Here is a 24,720-nt window from a genome sequence, read left to right as displayed (position 1 = left end):
CCCTGAAATATTCATGGCTCTCTCATGTCATAAAATGGTTATTGTTGTAATTTATGCGGCCGCCTCCTAATAACACCTCTGCTGTCAATTGGCAATAACCTCAGCCACAAAGTACCACAATTAAAGTCAAATGAGCATCATCATTTACACTGCTGTTGAGTTGAAAGCACCCAGGGAGCCATTTTAGAAATATTAGGTTGTGTTTCACCAGTAAATGATAAGCTAAAAGTCTCAGAGCTCAGATTTGTTTGGTGTTTATGGTTTTAATATCATTACTCATTACAACATGTGAGGGTTACAATATCTGACTCTTATTTAGTAGGAAGCCATTAACCTAAACTGATTCACAGCTAACACCTTCATCACCCTGTGTGGCTAGAAAGACACCGGAGGAAAAGACAAACTGCTTTTAACTCATGTGGACATGACTGATGCGTTTCAACCACAGCTGGTCTTTAGCAGGTCAAAGTGAAGTGAACACGCCTGTATTTAATAGGCAATTGATGAAACAAAAACTAAAAATGTTGTTCTAATGATCCTAAATGAGTCTTCTAATATGAGACATCCTCAGAAAGATGAGAGACTGATTTGGCCACTCCTTGAATCTCATTGTCTTCACGTGATTGGATAGACCTCGATGAGATTTGGGTATTATGAACATTTTACAGAAACCTGTTTCTGAAAACATTTTTAGAACCAACTCAGCTCAGGCATGGGAAAGCATCTGCTCCCCGTCTCTCAAATGTAGTCATGGAAAGAGACATTTTATAACAAAGTTGTTCTACTTACTCTGTAGAAGTGCATTACGTTTTCCTTCGTCAAAGTCTTCAGGTAGGACACTTCAGTGTTATCTGCAACAAAACAGGGAAAACTGTTTGTGTTTCAAAGGTTTAAAAAAATATATTTGGTCAAAGTTATTACTCCTTCATAATAATGCTAAAGCCCCAGTAATATGGTAGTGTGATCATTTGCTTGTGAAAAACACTGATGTGTGAGACTTGAGCTACCAAGTATTATTTTCCATATTAACAGTTTTGCCATGAACAGGTTGATGGGAAAACAAAGCCTGCTGGTTTATCAGAAACTCACCATGTTTAAGCATCTTTGTACACAAAATGTAAAAGATGATTACTGAATCAAGCAAAAAGGAAACCATGAACTAACAGCAGCTGTGTGTGTAAGCTCTGACTAACAGTGTGTGTTTTTCTGTGACCTTGGCGTTGGGCGTGTCGCTGCCCCCTCCCCCCTCCCTCCTCCAACACTGTTAGTATCAGTAATCACCACCCATCCCTTGGCAGCCTTTCAGCGTTGCCATCACTCAGGGCTTTAGGCAGATTACCAGTGAATCGGGCCCAGTACAATCCATTATGGCACTCAGGAGAGTGCTGCAAGAGAGCTGTGCTACGGCTGCAGATTATCTCAGGTTTTAATCGATCCCAATTTGTGCAGCTCTAAGCAACATCCTGCTCAGCTCTGGGACCGTCCAAAACATTGATACGTTTATTCTTCAAAGTTGATTTGAGTTTCTATGTAACACAAGCTCCTAATATACAAATAGCTGGTAGATCAGAGAGACTTTGGAAATATATTTCAATACTTAAAAAAAGGTGCATTTGGATTGAAACCTAAACATGATTCAGAGCTAGCAGTGGGGTTAAAAGGACTGCAAGGAGACCTCACCTCTGTCAAAATTATACTGCTGAGAGATGATCTCTCCCCAGTACTTGGCACACTCAGCAGACAGCTTCTTCGGCTTATCCAGGCGGCGGATGGCCAGGGCCTGGATGTGTTTCTGGAAGGCTTCATCGGCCATCTCCTCCACAGCCTTCTCCATGGTGCAGAGGAAGGCCTCCACGCGACTCTCCAGGTAGTGGGGCGGCTTCTCCGACTGGATGATGAAGCGCAGGCCTTGAACTCCGTTGGCCCGCCGGGGCCCACTGAACACAATGTAGCCTGCAAGGAGGATATGCTAGAGCTCAGCACAGAGGACAGACTGAGCACGTTTGGTTCTGCAGAGAGACCATTCTTAGGCCATTTTACTCTAATCTATTAGCCTCGCAATCATACACTCATGTACTTGAGCCTTTGAAGTGGTTTCAAAAACATTTTACTATAAGGATTTGTGGAGTGCGTATATGTTCTCATGTTATTCTAATTACCGTCTCTGTATCTTGATATTAACTTAAGTCCTGGCACTATGATTAAAGCACCACTTTCCAGAAGACCCAATCCATTAAACATCATCATGGTTGGCAGCACTAGAACATAACTACCAAACGCAGATCAAAGCTGCATAATTCTCAAAGAAAAACGCAAAATTTAAGCACAACTGACAGTTTTTTTTCTTGTCTAAACACACACACACACGCACGCACGCACGCACTGTGTTCTACTAAATGTTCTGTGGGCTCACCCAGCTGTTCTTTGGTTCTCAGTGTATTGAAGCAGGGCTCAGAGATGATCTGGCAGAACAGCTCCAGCAGCATGTTGTCGTGGGTGGTCTGCATGTCCGTCTGGTAGTAGATCTCAATGCCGCAATTGTTGTGCACCTCGTTCCTCTGCTGGTAAACATACCAGCCACCTGACAGGAAGAGAAGAATGTATATTTTATTTTTTCAGTACTGTAATAATATGTTGTAAACATGGAAAATGCATTATTGACAGAAGGGGGAAAAACAAGGCTCTCAAACTGAGCCTGAAAAATAAAACCCTTCATTTTGATTTAATTCGAGGAGTAAAGGCAGTAACACAACTGAAGGAGCAGACATGCATTCTGTATGTCACTATGTATTTGATACAGGCACTCAATTCATTGATTCAAGACATTTGTTTCAAAATACTTATGAATTATTATGAATGAATCCATGTAAAGAAAGCATTTTTACAAGCTTTCTTTAAAATGTATTTATCTGCATTCATATGCAGGTTTCTGCTCATAGAAATGAGCAGTCGACGTTGTTTCTCAGTTGCTAATCAAACCGTAAACAATAACCCTTGCATGTAGGGGGAAGTTTTGGCCCGGATATCCGCCATATTGGTTGTTGCCCCCCGGACGTTAAACCGTTGAGATTGTGGAAAAGATGGTAAAACTGAATGTGACAAGCATTTCAATTTCTTTCTGGTATATGTATGCAGATTAAATTTAGATAATAAAAATCTATAAAAAAGTTCTAATGATTAGAGCGCTTTGGTAGCAGAGTGGCTCCAGTGCATTCAACCACAACGCCACTTTTTCGAGTTCGGCCTTGGGCTCTTTGGGGCATTTCATCAACTGCCCCCCCTCTCTCATTTCTACACTGTCCTCTGCAAATAAAGGCAAAAATGCAAGAAAAAAATGAATCTTCTTTCAAACATGACTGGGCTGCCATGATGCTGAGAACTACACATAACATGTAATGCAGTGACTGAGCCAAAACCAGCTATAGTTGAGTACTTTTAATTAACCTAAAATCCCCAGTGATCAATGAACTCAGATAAACACAAAAATGAATGTCACCAGCCTAGCAGTACACCTCTAAATAATCCTTCTGTGCATGATTGGGTCGTTCCAAAACATAATCAATGCTGCAATAAAAAGGAACCGTTTCAAAATCGTAGACATGAAGTCACAGCCAAGCATTTAGCTCGAGGCGTAGATGATTGTAAGAGCGTTAAACAGGGAAGTTCAGACCGAGGACAGAGAGGACACTCTCCAGAACGGAGGAGACAGACATTCTGCTGAATGCCAACATCGTGCTTTTTGCTGAGAGGTTCCAAATTAGTCTCTTAATCTTCTAGCCTTTCATCTCTACTTTAAATTGTCTCTCTTCACTCTTTGAAGCACAAATATGAACTGTGGAAATGTATGGAGGCGTGTCATTGTGTGTGTTGTTTTGTCACAGCACTGAACATCACACTGTTAGTGTGATAGCTTTCAGTTTACTCAAAAGAAGTTAATACGGCATATAAAAAGGTGAAACTGGACATTTTGTACAGCACAATTTAAATTCTCAATCAATCATTTACTGACCGTATAAATTACAAGTATGCTAGTATTTTGTGCCTTTGCCACAGAAAACATGAATAACTTTAGTTGCATATGTTGTTGTTTTCTATTATCTTCTTATATGTAGTATTAAAAAGCTTGTCGATCAAATAAACAGCGATAGCAAGCGCCAATATTGTGTTAAATGTTGGCCTTGGAGCTGTCTTTCAGATTACATTTGGATCCCATGGTTCCTTTAACAAAGATTAATGTGTAACTGGGCAGATTTATGGGAACCTTCGGCTCCAAAGCTTTCAGCTGTGAGAGTAATAACGTGTTCCTTGATTAGACTGTCAGCCAGTTTGTCATTTCATAATCCAACTTTATGTTTACATCCTTTATGTCCTTCCCCTGGGCTCCTGCTCTGTGTCTGACTGGCAGCCTGGAGCCAAGCCTGGAAAATCCCTCTGTGGCCCTGCGCGGCTCAGGTTTTCCTCTCCACGTAACTCGACTTTCCCTAATGTAATCAGAATGGCAACACACAGGTGCTTTGCTTGGCCTTTGTGCATTCATCCAAGAACTGAGTGGAAGGTGTGTACGTATTTGCCCAATGACGTCCATTTCCAGACAGCAACTATAACGTTTCTCTAAACGAAATGAGGCACGTCTGATTTAATTAAGTATTTACAAATGCAAGGCCGTGGTACAGATGACGAGGACAAGAGCTCTGGGTTAGGGACTCCTCTGCATGAAGACAGGCACGACTGGCAAATGATGATTAATAGTGCTCAACCGGTGTGTGGCTGGGATGCGGGGGTGTACAGGACCTACCATCTGGAACCTGCACCTCTCTGTAGCGAATCAGCTGGCTCGGGAGGAGGGGCTTTGTGTGAGCATGCTCAATGAGCGTGTCCTCCAACAATTGCATCATGCCAAGAGCAGACTAGGGAGAACAAAAACAGGGAGGGAGAACAAAACCTTTTAGTCCACAAAAACAGGTTTGTTAAAGAAAATTCTATTCTCAGGAACACATTATGTAACATTTGGCTCTGAGGATTAGGTCTATCCAAGAATTTTGGAAATGAACCTGTTAATTAATCTGTTACACACACTTTGCCATAACCTGGCTTCCATTTCAAGTAGTGATTTTATATGTAATTTACCAAGAATTGCATCCGACATTTACCAGACTGCATTAAGCTATGTGGGGCTCTACAAGACCAGAATTACCTTTTCCACCTTAAATGTTTAAATAAAAGTGGTAATTGATGGTACATATGGGTAATGCACATAAATACTGTGAGGTAAGCTTGATATTCCATATTAGTACTGTAGTACGCTGACAACCTAAAAAAAAGGATCAAAATGGATCATTCCTCCCACTGGTGAGACTAATTCTTTCTCCACCTGACTGTGGAGCTGTAATCATTACAAGGAGGGTGCTGTGACAGCTGGGACCTCATAAAAAGTTAACCTTGATCGCATGATCTTATGGGAGGTTTTGACTATAATCCTCTGTGATATCATAGGAAGGCAAGATAAAAGGCTGAATGTGTCGAATGTTTGAGAATAAAAAAGTATTCAACATTCACTGAGAAAAAGGCATATGCATATTTTACAAAACTTGTATAAAAAGGAAGCAAAAACACTGTGACAAACCTCCTTGGTGATGTTGCCATGGAGAAGGGCTTCGATATGTAACCGGGACAATAGCTGAGGTATGAAGGCCTTGAGGCGTGGGAGAGTCACATCTGGAATACAGATCACAGACAACAGCAATCAATCCAAGAGCAATTTCCCAAGCTGCCATCAAGTATGATCAGGGACAAAATGTTGTATAACTGTTGAGTGTGTTGCGATTTAATCGCACAGAATTCCTGTTGCGAATACGACAAAAAGCAGTCAAACATCAGACGATCACGTAAGCCTGGTAAAACACACACTCACACACATAAACACGTGCACAAAAATCCAGTCTGTCTCAACGTGGGCTAGCCAATCTGAATTCAAGCAACGTCTGACCCAGATTCACGGATGAGCAACTACAGGGATATAGGGACGCACGCACACGCACACGCACACACAAGTTTGTGTCCACAGCAACATCAACTAACAAACTAGGCAACAGGACTCTGTGTGTCTTGGACCCCATACTGGAGACGGCAGGAGGGTGAGGACACCGATAAGGGAACATGGCAGGTTATTGGAGGCCCTGGTGACTGGGCTGCAGGCTTTGACCCTGCAGGTTAATTGAGTCTCATGTGAATCTGAGGATCGTCTGTGTAAGCTCTGTGATAAATAAATAAATAAAAAATAAAAATTGCAATCTGCCCTTCAGGTTCTAGATAGGCACTGCAGAGAGGAATAGACTGCAGCTAGGGAGGCATCTGCTTGAGAACAGCCTCAGCATTCAAATGAGGATGTCAGGAGGAAAACAGAAGAGAAGAAAAAAAAAACTGAAAAAGGTGAGGAGGGAAGAAGTAGCCCTCCATTGATGGTACGCCAAACACACTGAACCTTTAGCCCAGAAATGTAAGCATATGTAAATTAAAAATAGTGAACTTTCCTACCAAGGGCCAGACAGTAGTTATTCAGCCTCATACAACTACGACTTTCAGTGAACTCAGTTTGGACCACAGTCAAAAGAAGAGGGCTAATAAGCACAGAGGCTGGAACCTCATACTTTTTCGAGAGAGAAAGACAGAGATTAACAGAATTGACCCTTACCATCCAGAGCTTCTCTGAGCTCGTCTTTGGTCCAAGCAACCTCGGTCATTAGTAGACGGAGGTAGTACATGGCGTGCTGGTGAGGCTGCTCGGCTCTGAAGTTATTCAAAGACCTCATGTACTGCAGGGAAAAGGAGAAGGCAAAGTCAGTTCAACAGACACTTTATAAACCAGATTTAAATAAAGATAAAAAGATAACGTCAAAACTACTGTAGCGAACAACACAGGTATTGAAAACCCAGGGGTCAAGTGACTTGTTTGATCGATCATGACTCATCATAACTTTGTGCCGCTGATGCAGTCAGAGCTTACCGCTTCTTTGATGATGTCAAAGCGCTTCTCATCGATCTCAAAGTTGGCCATCTTCTCAATGATCTTCTTCAGCAGGATGTTCTGCTTGTCACTGTAACCTTTAACAGACAGCTGCGGCAGACAGCGAGAGAGGACGGATGGTACATTATCAACAGACGGAAAGATTAGGTGAGCCTGAAAATGTAGGTTCATTTGTTGACTTGAAGGTTTTGACCTATTTGTTTATTAGGTGTGGAATTACTGGCTGACCAGATGAATGTCAAGAAAAGCCCATCCCTCCCCCTCAAGATAAATCACCCAAGTTACAGAAGATAACACAAAATATCTAATTGACGTATATATATATTTGCCTTAAATGTTCCAATTAACTTCAAACTAAAAATGTGGAAGAACATACATGAATCGTGGCGGTACCTGGACCGTGGTCGTGCCTCCTGTCGTGACTCAGCTGACACCCACTGCTACTACAACTATTATTATCATCATTAGTAGTCAGGTAACTATTACTATTCCCTATATCATTATTATAATTCTAGTCTTCATTTTTCTTCCTTTTTCTCCCTGTTAAAGGTTTTTCCTGTACAGAGGATGTTGCATGTGTACAGATTGTAAAGCCCTCATTATGGGCACAGCTCACTCTCTGTCATTTGCTCCAATATTAACTGCTATACTGCCAAAGAGCATGCTGGGTACAGCTTGCTCTCCGTCCTTGTTCGTGTGAACTTTGGCACCCAAATGACGCGTATACTCTAGCGTCGCTGGGGGATTCAACTATGTCACGGCAGGTGTATTGCTCAGGGCCAAAGGAGGCGTGCTGTCGAGTGTGAAGTGGTTTGGATGAGCGGTTCCCGAGAAAGCTGCAGTACTGGAGGACAAGCATTCGTTTTGAAGGCAAGTTTTTGAACGGGCACTGCACTACTTTAAAAATAACAGCCTTGGTTATTTAGAGCCTCTACTTTGCAATGTCATCTGCACCTTGTGGCCCATCATGATTCAGCAAAACCTCCGGCTACATGGCTATGCTCTCAGACTCATCCTATTCCTCCCCACTCTCTGTCGCTGGATCCCTGAGGTGACGCATTATAAAAGTAATCTCTCTTAACATCATTAACCTTGACACACACCCGGCCAGCCACACCAATACTGCTGACTCAAATCACTTACAGCCCATCACACGACTACACAGATAGTGTGTTGAATAGCTATTTTTAAAGGGCTCACGGCAATCATGAATTCTATGGTGAGCAGAAGCTTAAGAATGCAGGTCAGTAGGTCATATGACAGAGGGGTGAAGAGTGTTAGTGAGGAAGTTAGAAAGCTTAAAAGAAAAGGAAACACCACCACTGCAAACAAGTTTCATTCATGGGTAAGCTGCAGCTGTGCAACATTAAATCCCTGAAAGACACAAACAACGTTGAGAAAACTTGATTCTGTATTCTGATAATTTATGTATCAATTCATAAATTGGGGAAACACACAGGTGCCTGATTGGGCAAGTAGCTTTTAACCATGTCCATCAAACTTCCATGATACAGATCTACCATCTGCATCAGCAGAAATGTGACAAGAAATACGGCAGAGAATCTGAATCATTTGGCTTTATTCCTTGTGTCTTGCCACAGACACACTTTTTCATCTACTACCAGTATGACACTAAAACAATAGAAGCGAGAGAATGGCAGCCAAACGACCAAACAATAATTACAAAGAGTGGGGAAAATTGTGCCCATCCAGCCTATTTCCCATTCTCCTTTTAAATGCACATGCACTGTCATTACCCTGAATGAATCTGTAATCAGTCACTCATGCGTCCTTGAATGAAACAGCCAGGGTTCAGTATAGACTTAAAGTCTCACACTTCAGGGTGGAGGAACAAGACACACAGCACTTCACATAATCAAACTGAGCGCAGAAAAAACAAAGCCATTTCCACACTCTGTCAAAGCCTCAGCTGCCCCCTCCCCCCACTTCCCTTCAGACTTCAAACGGCTTTACTTACGAGGATGGCATTCATCCCCGAGGCAACGCCATACCCCAGCCCTGCCAGGCGGGCTGCATATGTATACTCGTTTAAATCATCCTTCAGTAACCTGAGTAACAAGTAGGCCATGTTGCAGTGCAGGGGATCTGCATATAGGTAGCGACTAATGGAAGGGGACAAAAAACAACGAAAACAAAAATACATGTTTGTTGGAAATGAGGGGTTGTCAAAAAAAAAAGTAAAATACACAAGACAATGCAAGTATGAGAAGAATGATAAGGAGTATGTATATGCAGCCTTATGACCAGTTTTCTGTCCCATTAAAACTGTCATCAGATCAACCTTTAAATTCTACGCTGTTGACGGAACGCCACTTCACCTGGATGTGATAACCCCTTTTAAATTGAATCATAATACATCTATTGAGAGAAATGACAATGATTCGGTATGCCTGACAACGTTGGAAATAATTACCATAAATAGTCAGAAGGCTTTCGCGGGAGGTGGATGAACCAAAAGGAAAAAAAAGGATTGATGAAGGATGAAGAGGAAGATGCAGACAGAACTGAGTCTAGACCGGCCAGGGCTGGATCTGAAGGTGTTTAGCATTTTTTTTTAAACTGCATGGATGGAGTATCCACCAGTCTGAAATTGTCAAGTATTTTGGACATATCAGATAGATCATATACAGTAGTTTTTTGTGTGATAAAACTTCCATTTACCAATCTGGCAGTTCAAAGTCTTAAAGCTACCAGTCAACCCAGGCCTGGCTGAGCCACAGTAGCACCAGTCTGAGGATGATTAAGGTTGGAGACGTAAGGTCTGGGATGCAGCGTGAGGTCAATGGGGAGGGATTTTGAATACTTACATACATCCCATAGACGGTATTTTGGAGGTCATAGTTCAAGCCGGCTAGCTCGGCTGCATATGCATACTCGTTGAGGGAGTCCTTGAGTAGCTCAAGGTATAAATATGCCATGTTACAATGCAACGGGTCCACATACGCAAAAGGGCTGTGGAGAAAATGGCAGCGGTCAAACAGAGCATAGAAACAATGCGTAGAGATACTGGTCTCTACATTTTCTGACAGTAGGAGCTGAAGGTATTACAAGTAGCGTACAGAACATGGCTCTTCACATCAACATACGATTAACCATTGTCAGTAGGCAATGTGAGGGGATGCCATCCAACTTGTTAGCAAAGTATGAAAAAATACATAACCCTCATAAAAATGAATTAACAAATTGACTACTGACTGTAGTAATTAGGGGTCTGACAGTGAAAAGGTTTGTTTTGGGATACAACTTGTTATAGTATATTACAACCTCTGAACCAAAAATGAGCCCCCCCAGAAGAGTTTGGCAATGGTTCAGGTGCTGACTATTGCCCAAACCAGGCTGATCCAGCCTATCCCAGTTTATGGTACTGTATGTGTAAAATGAAAGAGCGTGTGAGTGTTTGGAAGTGGCCTCCTAGATAATTGTAGCAACACCTGCTATATATCTTGCACCTGCTTCCTACAGCAAGGAAGCAGGTGCAAGATTTCCATTTGAATTACTTTTGTAATCCGTTTACCACAGCAAAAATACTACTCCCCCTGAATTCATAATAAAAATAAAAAAAAATCCCACTGAAATCCCGTAACGACATTGGCCTCAACCCACCTTAATTAAGGAGCAGCAAACCTTCTTAAAACCATTTTAGTAAAATGGTTTCAATTTGAGTAGCGTTTCCTCATTTGCATTTCTATTGCTCTTACCATGATGGCCTGCGACACTCTGTGGCCAAACTGAGATTGACCAGACTTGTGTAAACATTACAGTAAAAAGCTAATGAGAAATCACCATGTTCAGCTTCCAGTAGATTTATAGCTTCAGTATAACACTTCCTTCAACTCCCTTGAAAGATTCCAATATTTTTATATTGTAGAGCAGCTATAGGAATTGTTGACACAACCAATAACAATTGATAAAAACATATTTTATAGACATGTTTCTGCACTTTTTTGTTGGCCAATTACTTTTGAATATTCCTACTAATGGTTTACGCATTGCATTGGTAACAGTAGTTTTCTGTTATTATTGTAATGATTTGAACTAATTTTGAACCCCTTTAGTATTAACAAGTAAAATTTGATTGACTGGTGCAGTTTGTTGCACTTATTGTATTCGTATCAGTTCGTTGCACTTATTGTATTCGTATATTGCACTTATCCTATTCGTATTAGTTTGTAGCACTTATTGTATTCGTATTAGTCTGTTGCAATTATTGTTTTCGTAGTAACTATACTTTTGCTCTGGTTTATGCTCTTAGATGCTTGTTTAAGAAAGGAGATGCACTTATGACTTCTGGTGACTAGTAGTTCTATTGAATACCTATGTGGAATACACTTCCTGTAAGTCGCTTTGGATAAAAGCGTCTGCTAAATGACTGTAATGTAATGTAATGTAAGGACCTTGTACCTTAGGTTCCAGCTGAACTACAAGGGTTCATGGTTAGTTACCTGAAGAACTCAAAGTTCAGGCAGGCCTTGGGCAGGAAGAACTTGTCATCCTGCTTGAACCACACCTTGCTCATAGCTGTGTCCTAGAAGAAATGAACAGCACACACAGGCAATTTTAATTTTAATATTCTGTGCAAAGATAATTGTTTGCAGTCCCTGGAAATTAAAAGTCCCACTTCAGCTACACAGCACAAGTAGAGCGTGAGCATTTGCTTAATCATAAATTCAACAAAATTACTTTGATATGAACAGATTACACAAGAGTCGTCTAGCACTTAAAGAAAAGAGGCTTTAGTTAGTCTTTCCTTCTGAGAATGGAATATGTACTGACTGTTAATATCTTAGCTGCTCTGATCTTAACATGATGGCAAACGCAGTACTAAATGCTTATGGTCTCAATCACAATACTTTATTAGCACATGAAAGTATAACAGAGATGTTTAACAATGTGCAGATAGAGCGACAACACTTTGAGTACATTGATGGAGCCGTGCAGCAAAAACACTTGCCTTGATTAAAGTGGGGACCGATGGAGAGTCTTTCTCAAGAGGGTAGATCTCGAAGTTGGTGGGGATGAACTCGTTTTTCATGGGCAGTTTGAACTTGCCGTTGAGGTCTGCACTTGCCCATTTCTGAAACACAAGCGTAAAACCAGCAAGCAGAGTTTTAGAAAACTGAAGCAGTAGTAAAAAAAACGAGAAAAAAAAAAAAGAACTTGTGTATCAACCAATACAGAGTAGTAATCCTAACAAGTCCTAATTTCCTCTTTAATACCCATTTTATATTGCTGTGAAAACATCTTCATACAACTGGATTAATTTAAGTTTCTTGCAGAAAAATAAAGATTACAAAAGATTACATTTGAACACATCATTATAACGCAAGAATTTACCTCTGCCAAAAACTCATTTATATTCAATGGACCTTGACCGCATCATAATATAAATCCTGTATAAAATACCGGTTCAACTAGTTCTCCTCCTGCCGACTTCAACACGGACTTGTTGTTCACAATGTAGCATTATTAATAGGGTGCACAAGTCAAATGTTTAACTGCAGGTGTGTAGTACTAGTTCGCAAATGTGCAGTACGGAACGGGTAGCGAGTGAAAAATGTTGTTGTTGTTCCTGTATAAAGTTAGTGAGCTGATAAATAATATGATAATGTAATATTGGTGCATAGACTCGTGTACTCCCTGATACCTGATCCTGCATGTTAGGCTGAATCGGAGGCATTTCCGATACAACTAGCCGTATCGCAGCAACTTTAACTATGACTGCAAAGATTCACCTCAATGGACTCTTCAGAGATGGCCTCCTGTTTGTACTGCGTGCCATACCACTCTTCTGTCTTGTTTGTTTGCCCTTCAAATGACTTTGACACCACTGCAACTCTGGGAAAAGAAGAAAACGGAGAACCACTTTAAAACAGACACAAAAACCTCTCTGTCAGTGCTGATTGGATACTCTCCATCTGTTACCACAGCACCAGATGAGATGTGAGTGGTTTTCTATAAGTATAGCATATAGATCATGTCTGAGGTGGTAGAGATTCATTAACAAATTGTCTGCCTCTAACTGATGAGCTATGTTTAGAATTCCTAAAGAAGTATGCTGCATTTAGAGTGTGTTGGTATTGAAACATTTATTATTATTAATCATAAAGTGGCAATAGTAGGTTACCGTTTGTTAAACAACAACTTTAACAACATGAAAAACAGTGTGAATCATCAACAAGTGTGTTAATATTTTTTCATACTTTAATGCTGCTACCTGACTATAGCTCCTTGAATGAGTTTGATACATTAGGAAACAACGTCATGAATTTAAAGTAGCGCTGGCAAAACGGCAAGGTTAAACAGCCACTTCAGTAATGGAAGAGACTGGCATGTGAACTGTTAGGGTGAGCCAACGAGGGCATGCAGTCTCCTCCTTGGGAAGCATTAAGGAATGGACAAGTTACAAGTCTGCACTTTGCTTGATTCAAGTAGCATCCCATAAAATGATTTACAGTTAAAGCTACACTAGGCTTAGGTTTTTACAAAAGATTCAAAGTCAGGCTGTAACAGAGAACAATGTGCTTTTTGCACTATTTTAATCTGTTGTTGGGTATGATCCGACTAGTTTTAATTTATAACCTCCTTTGTGACAAATTAATTCCTGGCAAACAGAACAGTTAGAAAGTGAAACTCCACAAATTCTCTTCAGCACCACAAAAAAATAGGTCCAACTGTATGCTTCATCATCTTAGCTATCTAGCTATTTGTTAATATATCACTTGGTGTTTAGGTGCAAAACAGTTGACTAATATATCACTTGGTGTTTAGGTGCAAAACAGTTGACTTTGGCTAACACCAAATCTATCAACATACATTCAAGCTGTCTAGCTCTGCTTTAAAACAAAATACTTTTAGATAGGACCAATACCTTTAAATAAGATGGGGTAGTTAGTTGAAAAAGATTTGATATTGGCCAAATTGTTTATGTAAAATCCCAAGAGGATACCAGCATTTCCAATTCAGAGAGCATAAACTTGATAATGTATTCCTGAACACATATCCGTCTCCTGATTTATCAAACTGACCCTTGGAGGCTGCAGAGATAATCAAATCTGTGAAGTAGTCTGGCATTCCTTTTCAAGGCAGAAAATTGAACATACACAGTTCGTCACAGCTGGCAGGCCACAAACATTAATCTTTATCTAAATTGTTATCCTTGTATTACGCATCACAGATACCAGTTATTAAGACACAGCAGACGTCCTGAGGTGTTTCTTTGGTGTTCTGCACAAAAACACATTATCACAATGTTTCACCTATTTTGATCTGTTTAACATATCATGTTCAACTGTTTCTCAAAAGTCCTCGTAATAATCTTGTCAATAATAAAAACATTGCGCTTAAAATTAGGCGGCAATCTTGAATTTACATAAATTGTTAAGAAATTTTAGTATATAAAGCATGCAATCCATCTATTTATCAATACTTTTCTGTGCATTATATACATAACATTATTCACAATGATCACTTCAGTTATTGTCTAAAACCACACTTACTTAGGTGGTATGTTACAGTGACGTTATCCTAATGTAACTGTGGGAAACACAGCTTTGTTGATGTAAACCACTACTCGGATTGAAAAATTACAGTAATGCTGTAGTTGGGAGTCAGCTTTGGTAATAACCATGTCCACAATCACATATTATAACTCTGTTAAACTTGGAAATAAACAAAGAGATTGTAACAGCAAGTGCATGGATGCCATCCGGTTTTCTGTACGTGACCAGAGACTGACGTTCTCGCACTTACCTGACATGTTCTGGTCTCAGCTTATCCAGCACCATCTCGATCAGATCAGGCCTGAAGTCCTCCAAAAGGTACTCTGCTGCTAGAACCTCTTCAAGGGGGTAGTACTGAAACACAGAGACTGCCGTTAGCATCGTACCTTTCGAGGAGGGACAATTTAACTGTAAAACATGTGAAAAGGGCTTAAAATTGAATTCCTTCCTCCATTTTTTCTTTAAGGCCAAATAATTACAAGTCTTCAACTACTGACAGAATGGACTGACAGTAGAACAGATATGTTGTTAAAGCTCTTTTCTTGATGGTAAGTAGATCTCAAATCAAGAGTTTAATGATTGAATCAAATCTTGCAAACTGTTAAGAGAATAGTTTGTGAATTTATTTTATTGCAATGCCAAACCTGGCTAGAAGATACAGACACACAGAGACACAGACACACACATAATTAAATTCCTGTAACTGGTGCTGCACTGATGATTATGTACTTTAGTCAATGAGCCATGCTCTGAAAGTCATACAGGTATTGTGGTAGATATAAAAGCCTAGGCTAACTGACTGTGCCTCTGCAAAAATCTAATTTCTCTCAACACGGAGTCAACAGCAGCACCAGGCAGCCTGATGACGACAGCAGGTAGAGACGCAATGAGCTGCATTGTGTCTCCCTGGAAACAACCTTTGCAGATGGAGAGGGAACCTACGTGTACTAGACCAGCCACTTTGGAAGTGTAGCCACGGGGTCGCTCCTTGTCCTTGAACCTGAAGGCCACTTTGTTTAAATCCTACGGAGAGAGACGGAGATGTAGAATGTAACAAGTGAAAGCACAACACGTACAACAGTTGCATACAATTAATATACAGCCATATTCTAGAAAGAGAATGTGTCATTCTAATCCTTTAGGAAACGGTCTTTTACAGCGTAGAATAGAAAATTCATACTATCATTTGACATTGGCTGCATTTAGCAGGTAAGATGGATTCAAACCTGCCAGCTATCTTCACCATCAGTCTCTGCTGTCAAAAGTCTGTGCTGCTCTATTAGTTTCCTCACCAAGTAGAAATAAGTAGGTCAACTTCATCCTGCCCCCCGTCTGAAATGTTGTCTCTGAATAGACAACATTAATTACCTTGCACTCCTCAAACACCCACGCCTGAGGTCCCTCAGTACGCAGTTTCTGGATGTACTGGAACATGTGGAAGATGATGTCCTCAACGTGCACTGCAGTGACACATAATATATACTGTATATGAATATATACTGTGTGTGACCTGCCTAAATTAACAGTATTTACATTTGATTTACTCAGCGGAAACAAATCAGACTACTACTTACAGAGGCCCTCCTCAGTCAAATCCACATTGATGATAAAGAACATGAATCCTCTGGCTCCTTCTTTTTGCCCTCCAACAAGTGTGTTCACCCAGCCTTAAAAATAATAATAATTTTCAGTTAGTCATTAGAACATATAAGATAGAACATTTTAATAAGTTTAATAGTCCATATTGAATACAAAAAAAAAAATCTTCCCTGGTTGAGCAATCAATCAGAAAATGGTACATATTCAGATTGTTGTTCTTATCATTAAGTTTTATTAAGTAACCATTTTAAAAATCAGACGTGGAGGCAATTTTTTATCTAACCTTTGATGACTTGAGAGGTCCTTGACCTCAACACTGCATCGTATATCTTTGCCTAAATTGCACTTTTGTTATAATAAAGATTAAAGAACCCATTTGGCCAGTTCCTGATCCTACCAGTTATTTCCAGGTGTAAAAGTAGCTATAGCTTGTTTTAAAATTTGACAACTTCTGCTCTATGTTTTATTGACCTCATTCGAGGAATCCAGTAAGTGCATCTTATCCTGACAGACAATATGTGACAAGCTAGCACATTAGCAGACATGCTAATCAGAAGCTAGCATGCTAGTTTGTTTGTATCTTTCATCTGAAATTCTCAGTTCCTCCAAAGAGGATGTTAAACGACATTTTACTAATTCAATATGTTTGAATTTAGTAATGCTGCATTAACATGTATAAAATAATACAAATATACACTTCCAATGTGGTATATTATTGTGCATTATGGGATGATACCTTTGCATGCTTAAGCTAGCATGTATGGACTCCTCAGAACAACAGTGGTAGTGGAAAGCCTATACAACCATAGACTTTGACACTTCAACACCTTCCATTTCTAACATTTATTTTCTGCTTATTATATACCCAGATCTGCTCTTCTACTACCCACATCAGGACTTATTCTACCGAGATCAGTTATGTATAATCTATGCAAAAATAAAATCACAAAACACAATCGTTGCATATCGCCTTCATGCCTTAAAAAGAATGTCACAGTATGAAATTTGCTCGACCTGTGCTTAGTCCCAGTGGGTTATGCGAGTATCACTATATGTCATGCATATAGTATCACTATATGTTATGACCACGTCTCTTGATCTCAAACTCCACCGTAACCTTAAATCTGAAAAGCCTCCACATTCTGTACACATGACATCTATTGCATTCTGTCCATCCTGGGAGAAGGATCCCTCCTCTGTCGTTCTCCCAGAGGTTTCTTCCTTTTTTCTCCCTGTTAAAGGGGTTTTTAGGGGAGTTTTTCCTGTGCCGATGTGAGGGAAGGACAGAGGATGTCGCATGTGCACAGATTGTAAAGCCCTCTGAGGCAAATTTGTAATTTGTGATTCTGGGCTATACAAAATAAACTGAATTGAATTGAATTGAATCTGAAAATAAACTGTTTAATAGAAACAGTGGAGAAAGTGTAATGCTTTAGTCATAAAATAAACAATACCTCCATGAACAAACAAGCCTATCTGCTTCACTTATTATGTTGGAGGTGAACTTTATGTCCTACCTTTAGATTTTAGCTCAGATAACAAACTTCCGGGTCCTTCATGACCAATCAAATGTCCCAGATAATGTCCTGGGTTAGATTTGTAGTACTTCTGTAGGTCCGGGATGGGGAAAGTCACATACAGGTTCCTGATGTCTTTGATAGGCACCACACTGTAGAATTGCTGCAACAGGAGACAAAGATAAAAATAAATAGTTGTTACTCATTCATATATTTAAAAAAAACAAAACATTTTTACGAGTGAGAACTGTACAAATGTTATCCTGTGCCTGAATACATTTTTTAACAAAACATGTAAAATTTATTTTCATATAGCAAACAGTTGTTTTTGTAATCCTGTTCATCCTGATAACTGGCTAATAAATAACATCTAATTACATACTGGGTATGGCCTGACATTACAGTAAAAGTGTGACGACTGTCCAGCTAAGTGTAAAAGACATTGGGGAGATAATTAACTCACTCTGAGGTGTTCTTCCTGGAAGGGGTGCTCAGGGAATTCTGGGATAGGTACGATCTTGTTCTCCACTTCTCCAAATAGCTTGACCACCATGGAGGTCAAGTCATCTAATGATTCTGTAGGAAGAGAGGAAAAACGTTTAAAGTTTAGCTTTGATTTATTTCAAATAAACAAGTAGCTCCTATTGAGTGCAAAGAAGACCCAAAGAAACATATTAGTGGTATCTAACTTAGAATAAAAGGAGGGATCTTTGATGGCACTCTTCTAGTTAAACAAAAAACAGCTATCATACTTTGACCATAATAATAAGATAAAGTATTTCCGTAATGCACAAAACAGTTCCACATCAATAATATTATCAACCAATAAACACTCAAGGAAGCTCACTAGACATTCAGGAGTTGAGTAACTGAGCCACTTGGAGCCGTCTCAAGCTAGGATGTTCTCCTCAGCACTTCTGTCAAACTGCCTCTCAATTCAGATGAGAATGTTTTGCAAAATGTCAGCTCGTGATGAACATACTGGTGACACTTTTTCTGCCATCAAATTCAGAGCTAGCCCTTATTAAAATGAACACTCTAAACTTAGTTGAAATAATCATTCGAAAATGGTGTAATTCATTTTATGACCATTAAAGAAAAACTCTAGCTAATCTGTGACAAACCCTTGTTCCTTTTATTTTTGAATACATATTTATTTACTGCCATATCAGCTTTAGTCTTTGAGAAAATTTGGTCAACTGTCCCTTCAACACAGTCTTAAGATGTCAAAACAGGAATCGGATGCTGTTCTTTAACAGTCATGCATGACTTGCATTATTTGTTCCTCTTTGTCATCTCAACTGAGAGCACAATGACTTGAACAGTCCCATGAGGTCGATTGAGGTTTTTTGCAACATTCAGACATGACGTTGGTGAGAGGTTAACCCTTACCTCTTCCCAACACACACAGTCCCATGAGGTTGGAGGAGTAATATGTAGAATGAAATTTTAGGAGCTCCTGACGAATGTCGATCCCATCTCTAGACGGCCGGGTCTCAAGGGTCAATTTGTTACCTAAAGAGAGAAATAAATACACGAGGAGAATTGTTTTTATAAAAATCATGTCACAGCTTCAATGAGTACAATTGCGATGACTCCACTCTCCTTCAACTATCAATTTAGTTTGAATGAATAGAATCACGAATATGAGCAGTGTATTGACATCATAGAAAATGATCACTGCATAGAGAGGAACAAGGACTCTTTTTAGAATACAAAGGACACACAACAGAAAAACGTCAGTGTGGTCTTATGAGGGCCTCATAAATAAAGCACTAAAATATAACACTTTGTGAGTCATTTAATCTGAAACGAATCAGTTAACGATGACCCAGTGACAGTAGCTTATCAAGTACATGAACAAGCGTATTGCCTGCCATCTGTGAATGAACCACATTCTAAATCTTTTGGGACAGAGACAGAAAAACAAAAGCGACAATCCTGAGACAATTATGCTGTTCCGCAAACAGGGCATGATAATCGGGCCTGTCTGATCCTCTTCTATTCTGAACTGGATAAAGATACGATTCAAGACTGCCATCAGGTGGCTATTTTGAGCTCGGAGCTGATCCAAAGTCCCCGTCGCTATGTGTTCTCTGGACCAGAGGATAAAAACCGTCACGCTATGAGATGCTTTTCCTCACGACGGTTCAATGTCAGTGGAGTGAATCTTAATTGTTATGGTTAGGAGGCATACAAAAGGTTATCAATGTCACAGATCAAAGCTGAAGCATGTGTGCAGAATGATGATAACTCTGGTAATTGTCTACCTGTTCCAAATTTACTGAAGGGGTGGTTAGGGTTGCCAGTGGCCTTCTCTAGCTGGAACAGCCTCCAGGCATCATTCATCAGGTTCTTCTCGTGCTCTGAGTCCACAGCGTTCACCTCCCGGTCCTTACAGCTCTCATCAAACAGAGGGCACAGGAAGAACTGGGCAAACCTACAGAGATTGCAAAAATGACAGTAAAGGGAACATTAAGTATAGGCAGTAATTCCCTTTCTGATGCTTTATGAGATTTCTTAGGGCTGTATACTTTTTCCACTTTAAAAGATTTGCTCTTCCAGCAGCAGCCTAATGCTGTTCTGGGTTAAATGTGTCGGACCACCATCCGAAAGAACATGAAGCAGCACATCATGACAATCCATTTGCATGAGTGCAAAGTGAGAGCAACTGCCAAGCAAATGAGGAAAGATAAGCGCATACACAACATTTGAATGTTTTTAAAGCTACGTCCAAAGTGAGATTTTGCGATGGTTTAAGGATTTATGCAACAGATAGAATATTGTACAAAGTCATGTCATATGACAAAAAGCAGCTAGTTGTTTGGACCAATAAAAAGTTATTGCAAAACAATCACACCATTACCCTTAGTACTGACATGTGTTTATTGTAAGAAGTTCACACTCAGTATTTAATCCACCCAAAAAATGGTGGGCCTAGAAAAATAAATCTTGCTCTCTGATTAGAAATGACCAAATGTGTTATCTACCTAGAAAGTATATAAATGCAAAGGTATGGTTAAAATAATGGGGCCAGTTAATGATGCATATGCTCCTTCCAGACACAGTGCTCTTCTATTTTCAAAGAGGCAACATCATTAATATTTCAACATACTCTGCACTGTCCTTTCCTAGCACTACAGTCCAGGTGGCCTTCACAATTCACTGGCATAGAGGAACAATTGGCCTACCACACATTACCAAATGACTGCTATACCATCATTCATTTATAAGTAGGTAAGCTTATCCCTATAGGTTAAATTCTGACACCACCCGATCGCCCTCTGCAAACCCCCACAGCCGACACGTGAGCAGAGACCCCTGCAAGGCTGCGGACATGGGTTTCAACCTTGTGCCTGAGGTTTTCTAGCCTGAGTGGGGGGTAGGAACTGTGCTGATGGTTACAAAAGAGAGCACAACAGAGCCGGGTCTGGTAACCAGAGACGAACAGACAACAACCTGGCAGCTCAATTGGGTTAACACCTGGACTCCCAAGGGAAAAAAACTGTAGAGTGGTAAATAAAAAAGCACTTAGGAAGAGATCTGTCTTAATTGGGATAGGGTATTTGCAGCCTTAAAAAATAAAAATAAAGACTTAAGTACACTTTGAGTATGTGGGGGACAAATTATATGAGACCAGATGAATTAATTTGATTGGACTGGCTGTAAAGTAATTAATGTCAGGTTTCCCAATCATGACTAACATTTGCAGAGACCAAGTCATACCAGGGTGCCAAAGTCGGCCCAAATTATTACAGCTGAGCAAATCTAAAAATAAAAATGAACGAAATAAATTACTTTTTGTACATGGCAAAATGAATATCATCAAATGAAAAGGAAAGTACCTGTCTAGAGCTCCTTCCAAGTGCTCATGGGACACGTCAAAGTAATAGTTGGTGTGCTCCCCGCTGGTAAAGGCATTGGAGCTGCCGGCGTGCTCACTGAGGAACTGGCTGTATTCATTCTCCTTGGGGTACTTCTTTGTCCCCAGGAACAGCATGTGCTCACAGAAGTGCGCCAGGCCAGAGATGTTCCCTGGGTCCGATAATGAACCTGGGAATTTAAGGAGAATTGCCACAGAAAATCAGTTGATCCCACTGTAGCTCTCAGCTCATTAAAGTTCACAGATACAACATCTTGACTTTTCATTGTCTGCCAGAATAGTTGGCAAGACTGGAGACGAAAGAGTGCAAATAACCCTAGATGTGGACATTGTTAACTTGTTATTCAAGCAATGATTTTAATTAACACATAAAAACAGTTTCTTAATAATATGACACCTTACATAAACTTAACAGGTTAGCTGAGGCATGGTAACATTTTACCTCACTTTCACTGCAACCTTGCCTCTTTACGAGTCAGAGTTCATGGGTAAAATGTCATTGTCCACAGAAACATAGATAGTGCGTAATATTAGGAATTTCTTCATAATTTCCTAACCCTGCAATAAATACAACTTAGGACTTAAAGATGGAATATTTATTAGTTTTGGTTCTTTTTCTGGTCAGCTGTATTATCTGTAAATGGGACACCAGGTAAGCTGACATCAATATTGTGTTTACAGGTTTATTCATGGCAACAGGAATACTGGATAACAGAGATGAAATATAGTTCTATACTCACAACCTTTGAATATAACATAGCAAGTCATTATCTTGCTGATCTAAAGCTATTCCCATGGGGGAAATTTGGGTGTTGCAGCAGCTCAAGTAGAGAGTAAACAGATTAAGATAATAAATAAAAGATATTATACAATAAAATAAAATTAAAATAAAAATAGAAATTAAGTAACAAATTACTTGTTAAGTGAGGAACCATAGATGGCTTCACACACTGACTTAGGCAATCACAATGTGTGCATGCTAAGGCACATTTAAAATTAGTGTCAAAATCCATCAAGACAAAATTCTGAGAAATTGTGTAATTCATCTTGACAGAGATATGTCTGTAATTTATTTTTAATAATTTCAAATTCAAAAGAGAAAAAAAACCTGGATGTTTATAGGTGCACGATTTCTATTGGCTGCGATAGCTGACCAGAGGATAGAATTTAAAACACTGTAAAAAATGCTCTTGTTTTCCATTAACATTGGAGATTTATTTGATGAGAATTAGCAGTAGTTGTTTACAGCAAAAGATTTTTGATGCACTTCTGGCTCAATTTTTGATGATTCAAAAAATCTAGCAAAAAAAAAACTCTACAAAACGAGTAGCTGATGGCCTGGTCCCAACAATGCAAAACTTAAAACTATATGCCCGGTAATTACTTTACTCTGTGCTTGTATTGACAATAAACTGCTTTTCCATGCATTTTTACTAAAATGTGGATATTTTTATAGCCTACAGGGCAAAAAAGGAAGTTAGATATTGTGCATTTACTTTCCCCACTTCTTTCAAAACAGTCCCTGTCAGGAGGAAAACCACATTAAAATACATGACAACCTGGCAAGGCAAAAGTGATGAAAGATCTTTACCTATTTGGACATCCAAAGCAGCCGAGGATTTGTCTGTTGTTGGGTCACTGATGAGCATTGCCTTAAGGCCATTGGTGAACTCCAAACCCCTGTAAACCCGTTTGTCCTCAGGAGAGCGAATTATGTCACCAACCACCCTATTCACAGCCGGGTCGTTCATTCTGAGTGGCAAGGATGACACCAGCCTGCACTGGAGGGAAACAAATGTACACTCAAATTTTTCTGCAGTTGGCCAAGGACTCTGTCCTGCCACTTTCATATCCTGATATAACCCGACATGATGTCCTTGGGAGATTTTAGTTCTACCAAGTTGATTATTATCTCCTTTTTGGTAAGCCACGGAGCGCTTTGGGACATAATTCATAAGTGACAGTCTGTGTATGACAAGACTATATTTTATTTATATACAGTACCAGTCAAAAGTTTGGACACACCTTCTCATTCAACTACTTTGAAGAATCTAAAATATAAAACATATTCTGGTTTGTTGAGCATTTGTTTGTTTACCACATAATTCCATATGTGTTCCTTCATAGTTTGGATGTCTTCAATATTAATCTACAATGTAGAAAAAAATGAAAATAAAACTGTATATATATATATATAAAAATAAATAATGTACACTCACACTAAATATCTACCACAACACTCACTGAGGTGACTTTCAGGGGTTTAATAGATGCCATAGTTGGTTCAATTGGACATTCACTCAGACATGCACCTTGTAAAATCACCATGAAAGCAGCTGCTGTTATCAAAATCATGGTCCATTTGCAGGAACATGACACTTAGACATGACAAGTAAGGCTACAGTCAGCCAGTTAGACAAAAAGGAAACATTAATTATTGGCAATGTGCTGTTTGGGTGGTTGTAGGGAAACAGGAATACAACGGTTTCGCCCAAAGATTAGCCATCGTTACTCGCTAGATGACATCAAATAACCCCCTCACAGAAGGCTAACTAGCATAACGCTAGCTTGCTAAATTAGCACAACGAGACCCAGGAATGTGAGCAAAGATACAAGAGGCAGTCGTGTTCGTTTGTCTAGCTAGCGTGTATTATTCGTGTCCATAACACGGAAGCTACGCACACAGACCCGTTTCAGCGAGCTAACAGTGCCACCCTAAGTAGCAACACGGCTAGCGGCTAGCCTTACGTTAGCTTAGGATCTTAACTTAGCTCAGCAAACCGGCTTTAGTTCGGCAGCTAGCTCGTCTCCCTTTGGTGTGAACATAACTCTGTTCTTTTTTAACAAAAAGAGAAGACATTCCCTTGACAACACTTACCTAAAATATTGGTTAATAGAGAAACCGTTGCCTGCTGACTGGAGATATCTCGTAAACTGGGCCGTTCGGTTAATGCACTTAAACATACTTTGCACCCATGAAAAACAAACCTTGGCTTTTACGGCGCCATCTTGAAAAAGACCAAAGCAATCACACACAGAGCAGAGCGTATTTCCTCATTGCGTGATACCAATTCTGCGATTATTTCAGCGACTGATACATGTGATAGCGACAGGGGATTTTAATTAAACAATCAAAGTTAAAATGTCTGGCATTCGGCAAAATATCGAGCATATTTC

General features: G+C 39.8%; 1 protein-coding gene across 2 annotated transcripts in view; it reads right to left on the bottom strand.

Annotated features, from left to right (window-relative positions):
- The window catches only part of ide (insulin-degrading enzyme), a 27,886-nt gene extending 3,343 nt beyond the window's left edge, over positions 1–24,543 (bottom strand). Inside the window, exons 1-22 of one of the 2 annotated variants that reach the window (XM_054599946.1) lie at positions 24,422–24,543; positions 23,135–23,319; positions 21,506–21,713; positions 19,931–20,100; positions 19,053–19,175; positions 18,124–18,236; positions 17,661–17,823; positions 16,119–16,211; positions 15,913–16,004; positions 15,487–15,567; positions 14,795–14,898; positions 12,778–12,880; positions 11,997–12,119; positions 11,488–11,570; positions 9,853–9,997; positions 7,004–7,114; positions 6,692–6,812; positions 5,624–5,715; positions 4,796–4,907; positions 2,414–2,581; positions 1,681–1,953; positions 790–851 (exon numbers count right to left, since the gene is read on the bottom strand). In XM_054599946.1, the coding sequence (XP_054455921.1) occupies positions 790–851; positions 1,681–1,953; positions 2,414–2,581; positions 4,796–4,907; positions 5,624–5,715; positions 6,692–6,812; positions 7,004–7,114; positions 9,853–9,997; positions 11,488–11,570; positions 11,997–12,119; positions 12,778–12,880; positions 14,795–14,898; positions 15,487–15,567; positions 15,913–16,004; positions 16,119–16,211; positions 17,661–17,823; positions 18,124–18,236; positions 19,053–19,175; positions 19,931–20,100; positions 21,506–21,713; positions 23,135–23,319; positions 24,422–24,507 (2,811 nt within the window). In that variant the 5' untranslated portion in view covers positions 24,508–24,543. Of the gene's footprint in view, positions 1–789; positions 852–1,680; positions 1,954–2,413; positions 2,582–4,795; positions 4,908–5,623; positions 5,716–6,691; positions 6,813–7,003; positions 7,115–9,852; positions 9,998–11,487; positions 11,571–11,996; positions 12,120–12,777; positions 12,881–14,794; positions 14,899–15,486; positions 15,568–15,912; positions 16,005–16,118; positions 16,212–17,660; positions 17,824–18,123; positions 18,237–19,052; positions 19,176–19,930; positions 20,101–21,505; positions 21,714–23,134; positions 23,325–24,421 lie in introns of both variants that reach the window. The other variant, XM_054599947.1, reaches the window with a different exon arrangement.
- Between the last annotated feature and the right edge of the window lie 177 nt (positions 24,544–24,720).

Source organism: Anoplopoma fimbria, chromosome 6 (assembly GCF_027596085.1).
Source record: "Anoplopoma fimbria isolate UVic2021 breed Golden Eagle Sablefish chromosome 6, Afim_UVic_2022, whole genome shotgun sequence".
Taxonomy (NCBI): domain Eukaryota; kingdom Metazoa; phylum Chordata; class Actinopteri; order Perciformes; family Anoplopomatidae; genus Anoplopoma; species Anoplopoma fimbria.
Note: the sequence above shows the minus strand (reverse complement) of the source record. Positions and strands in the feature narration are given on the sequence as shown.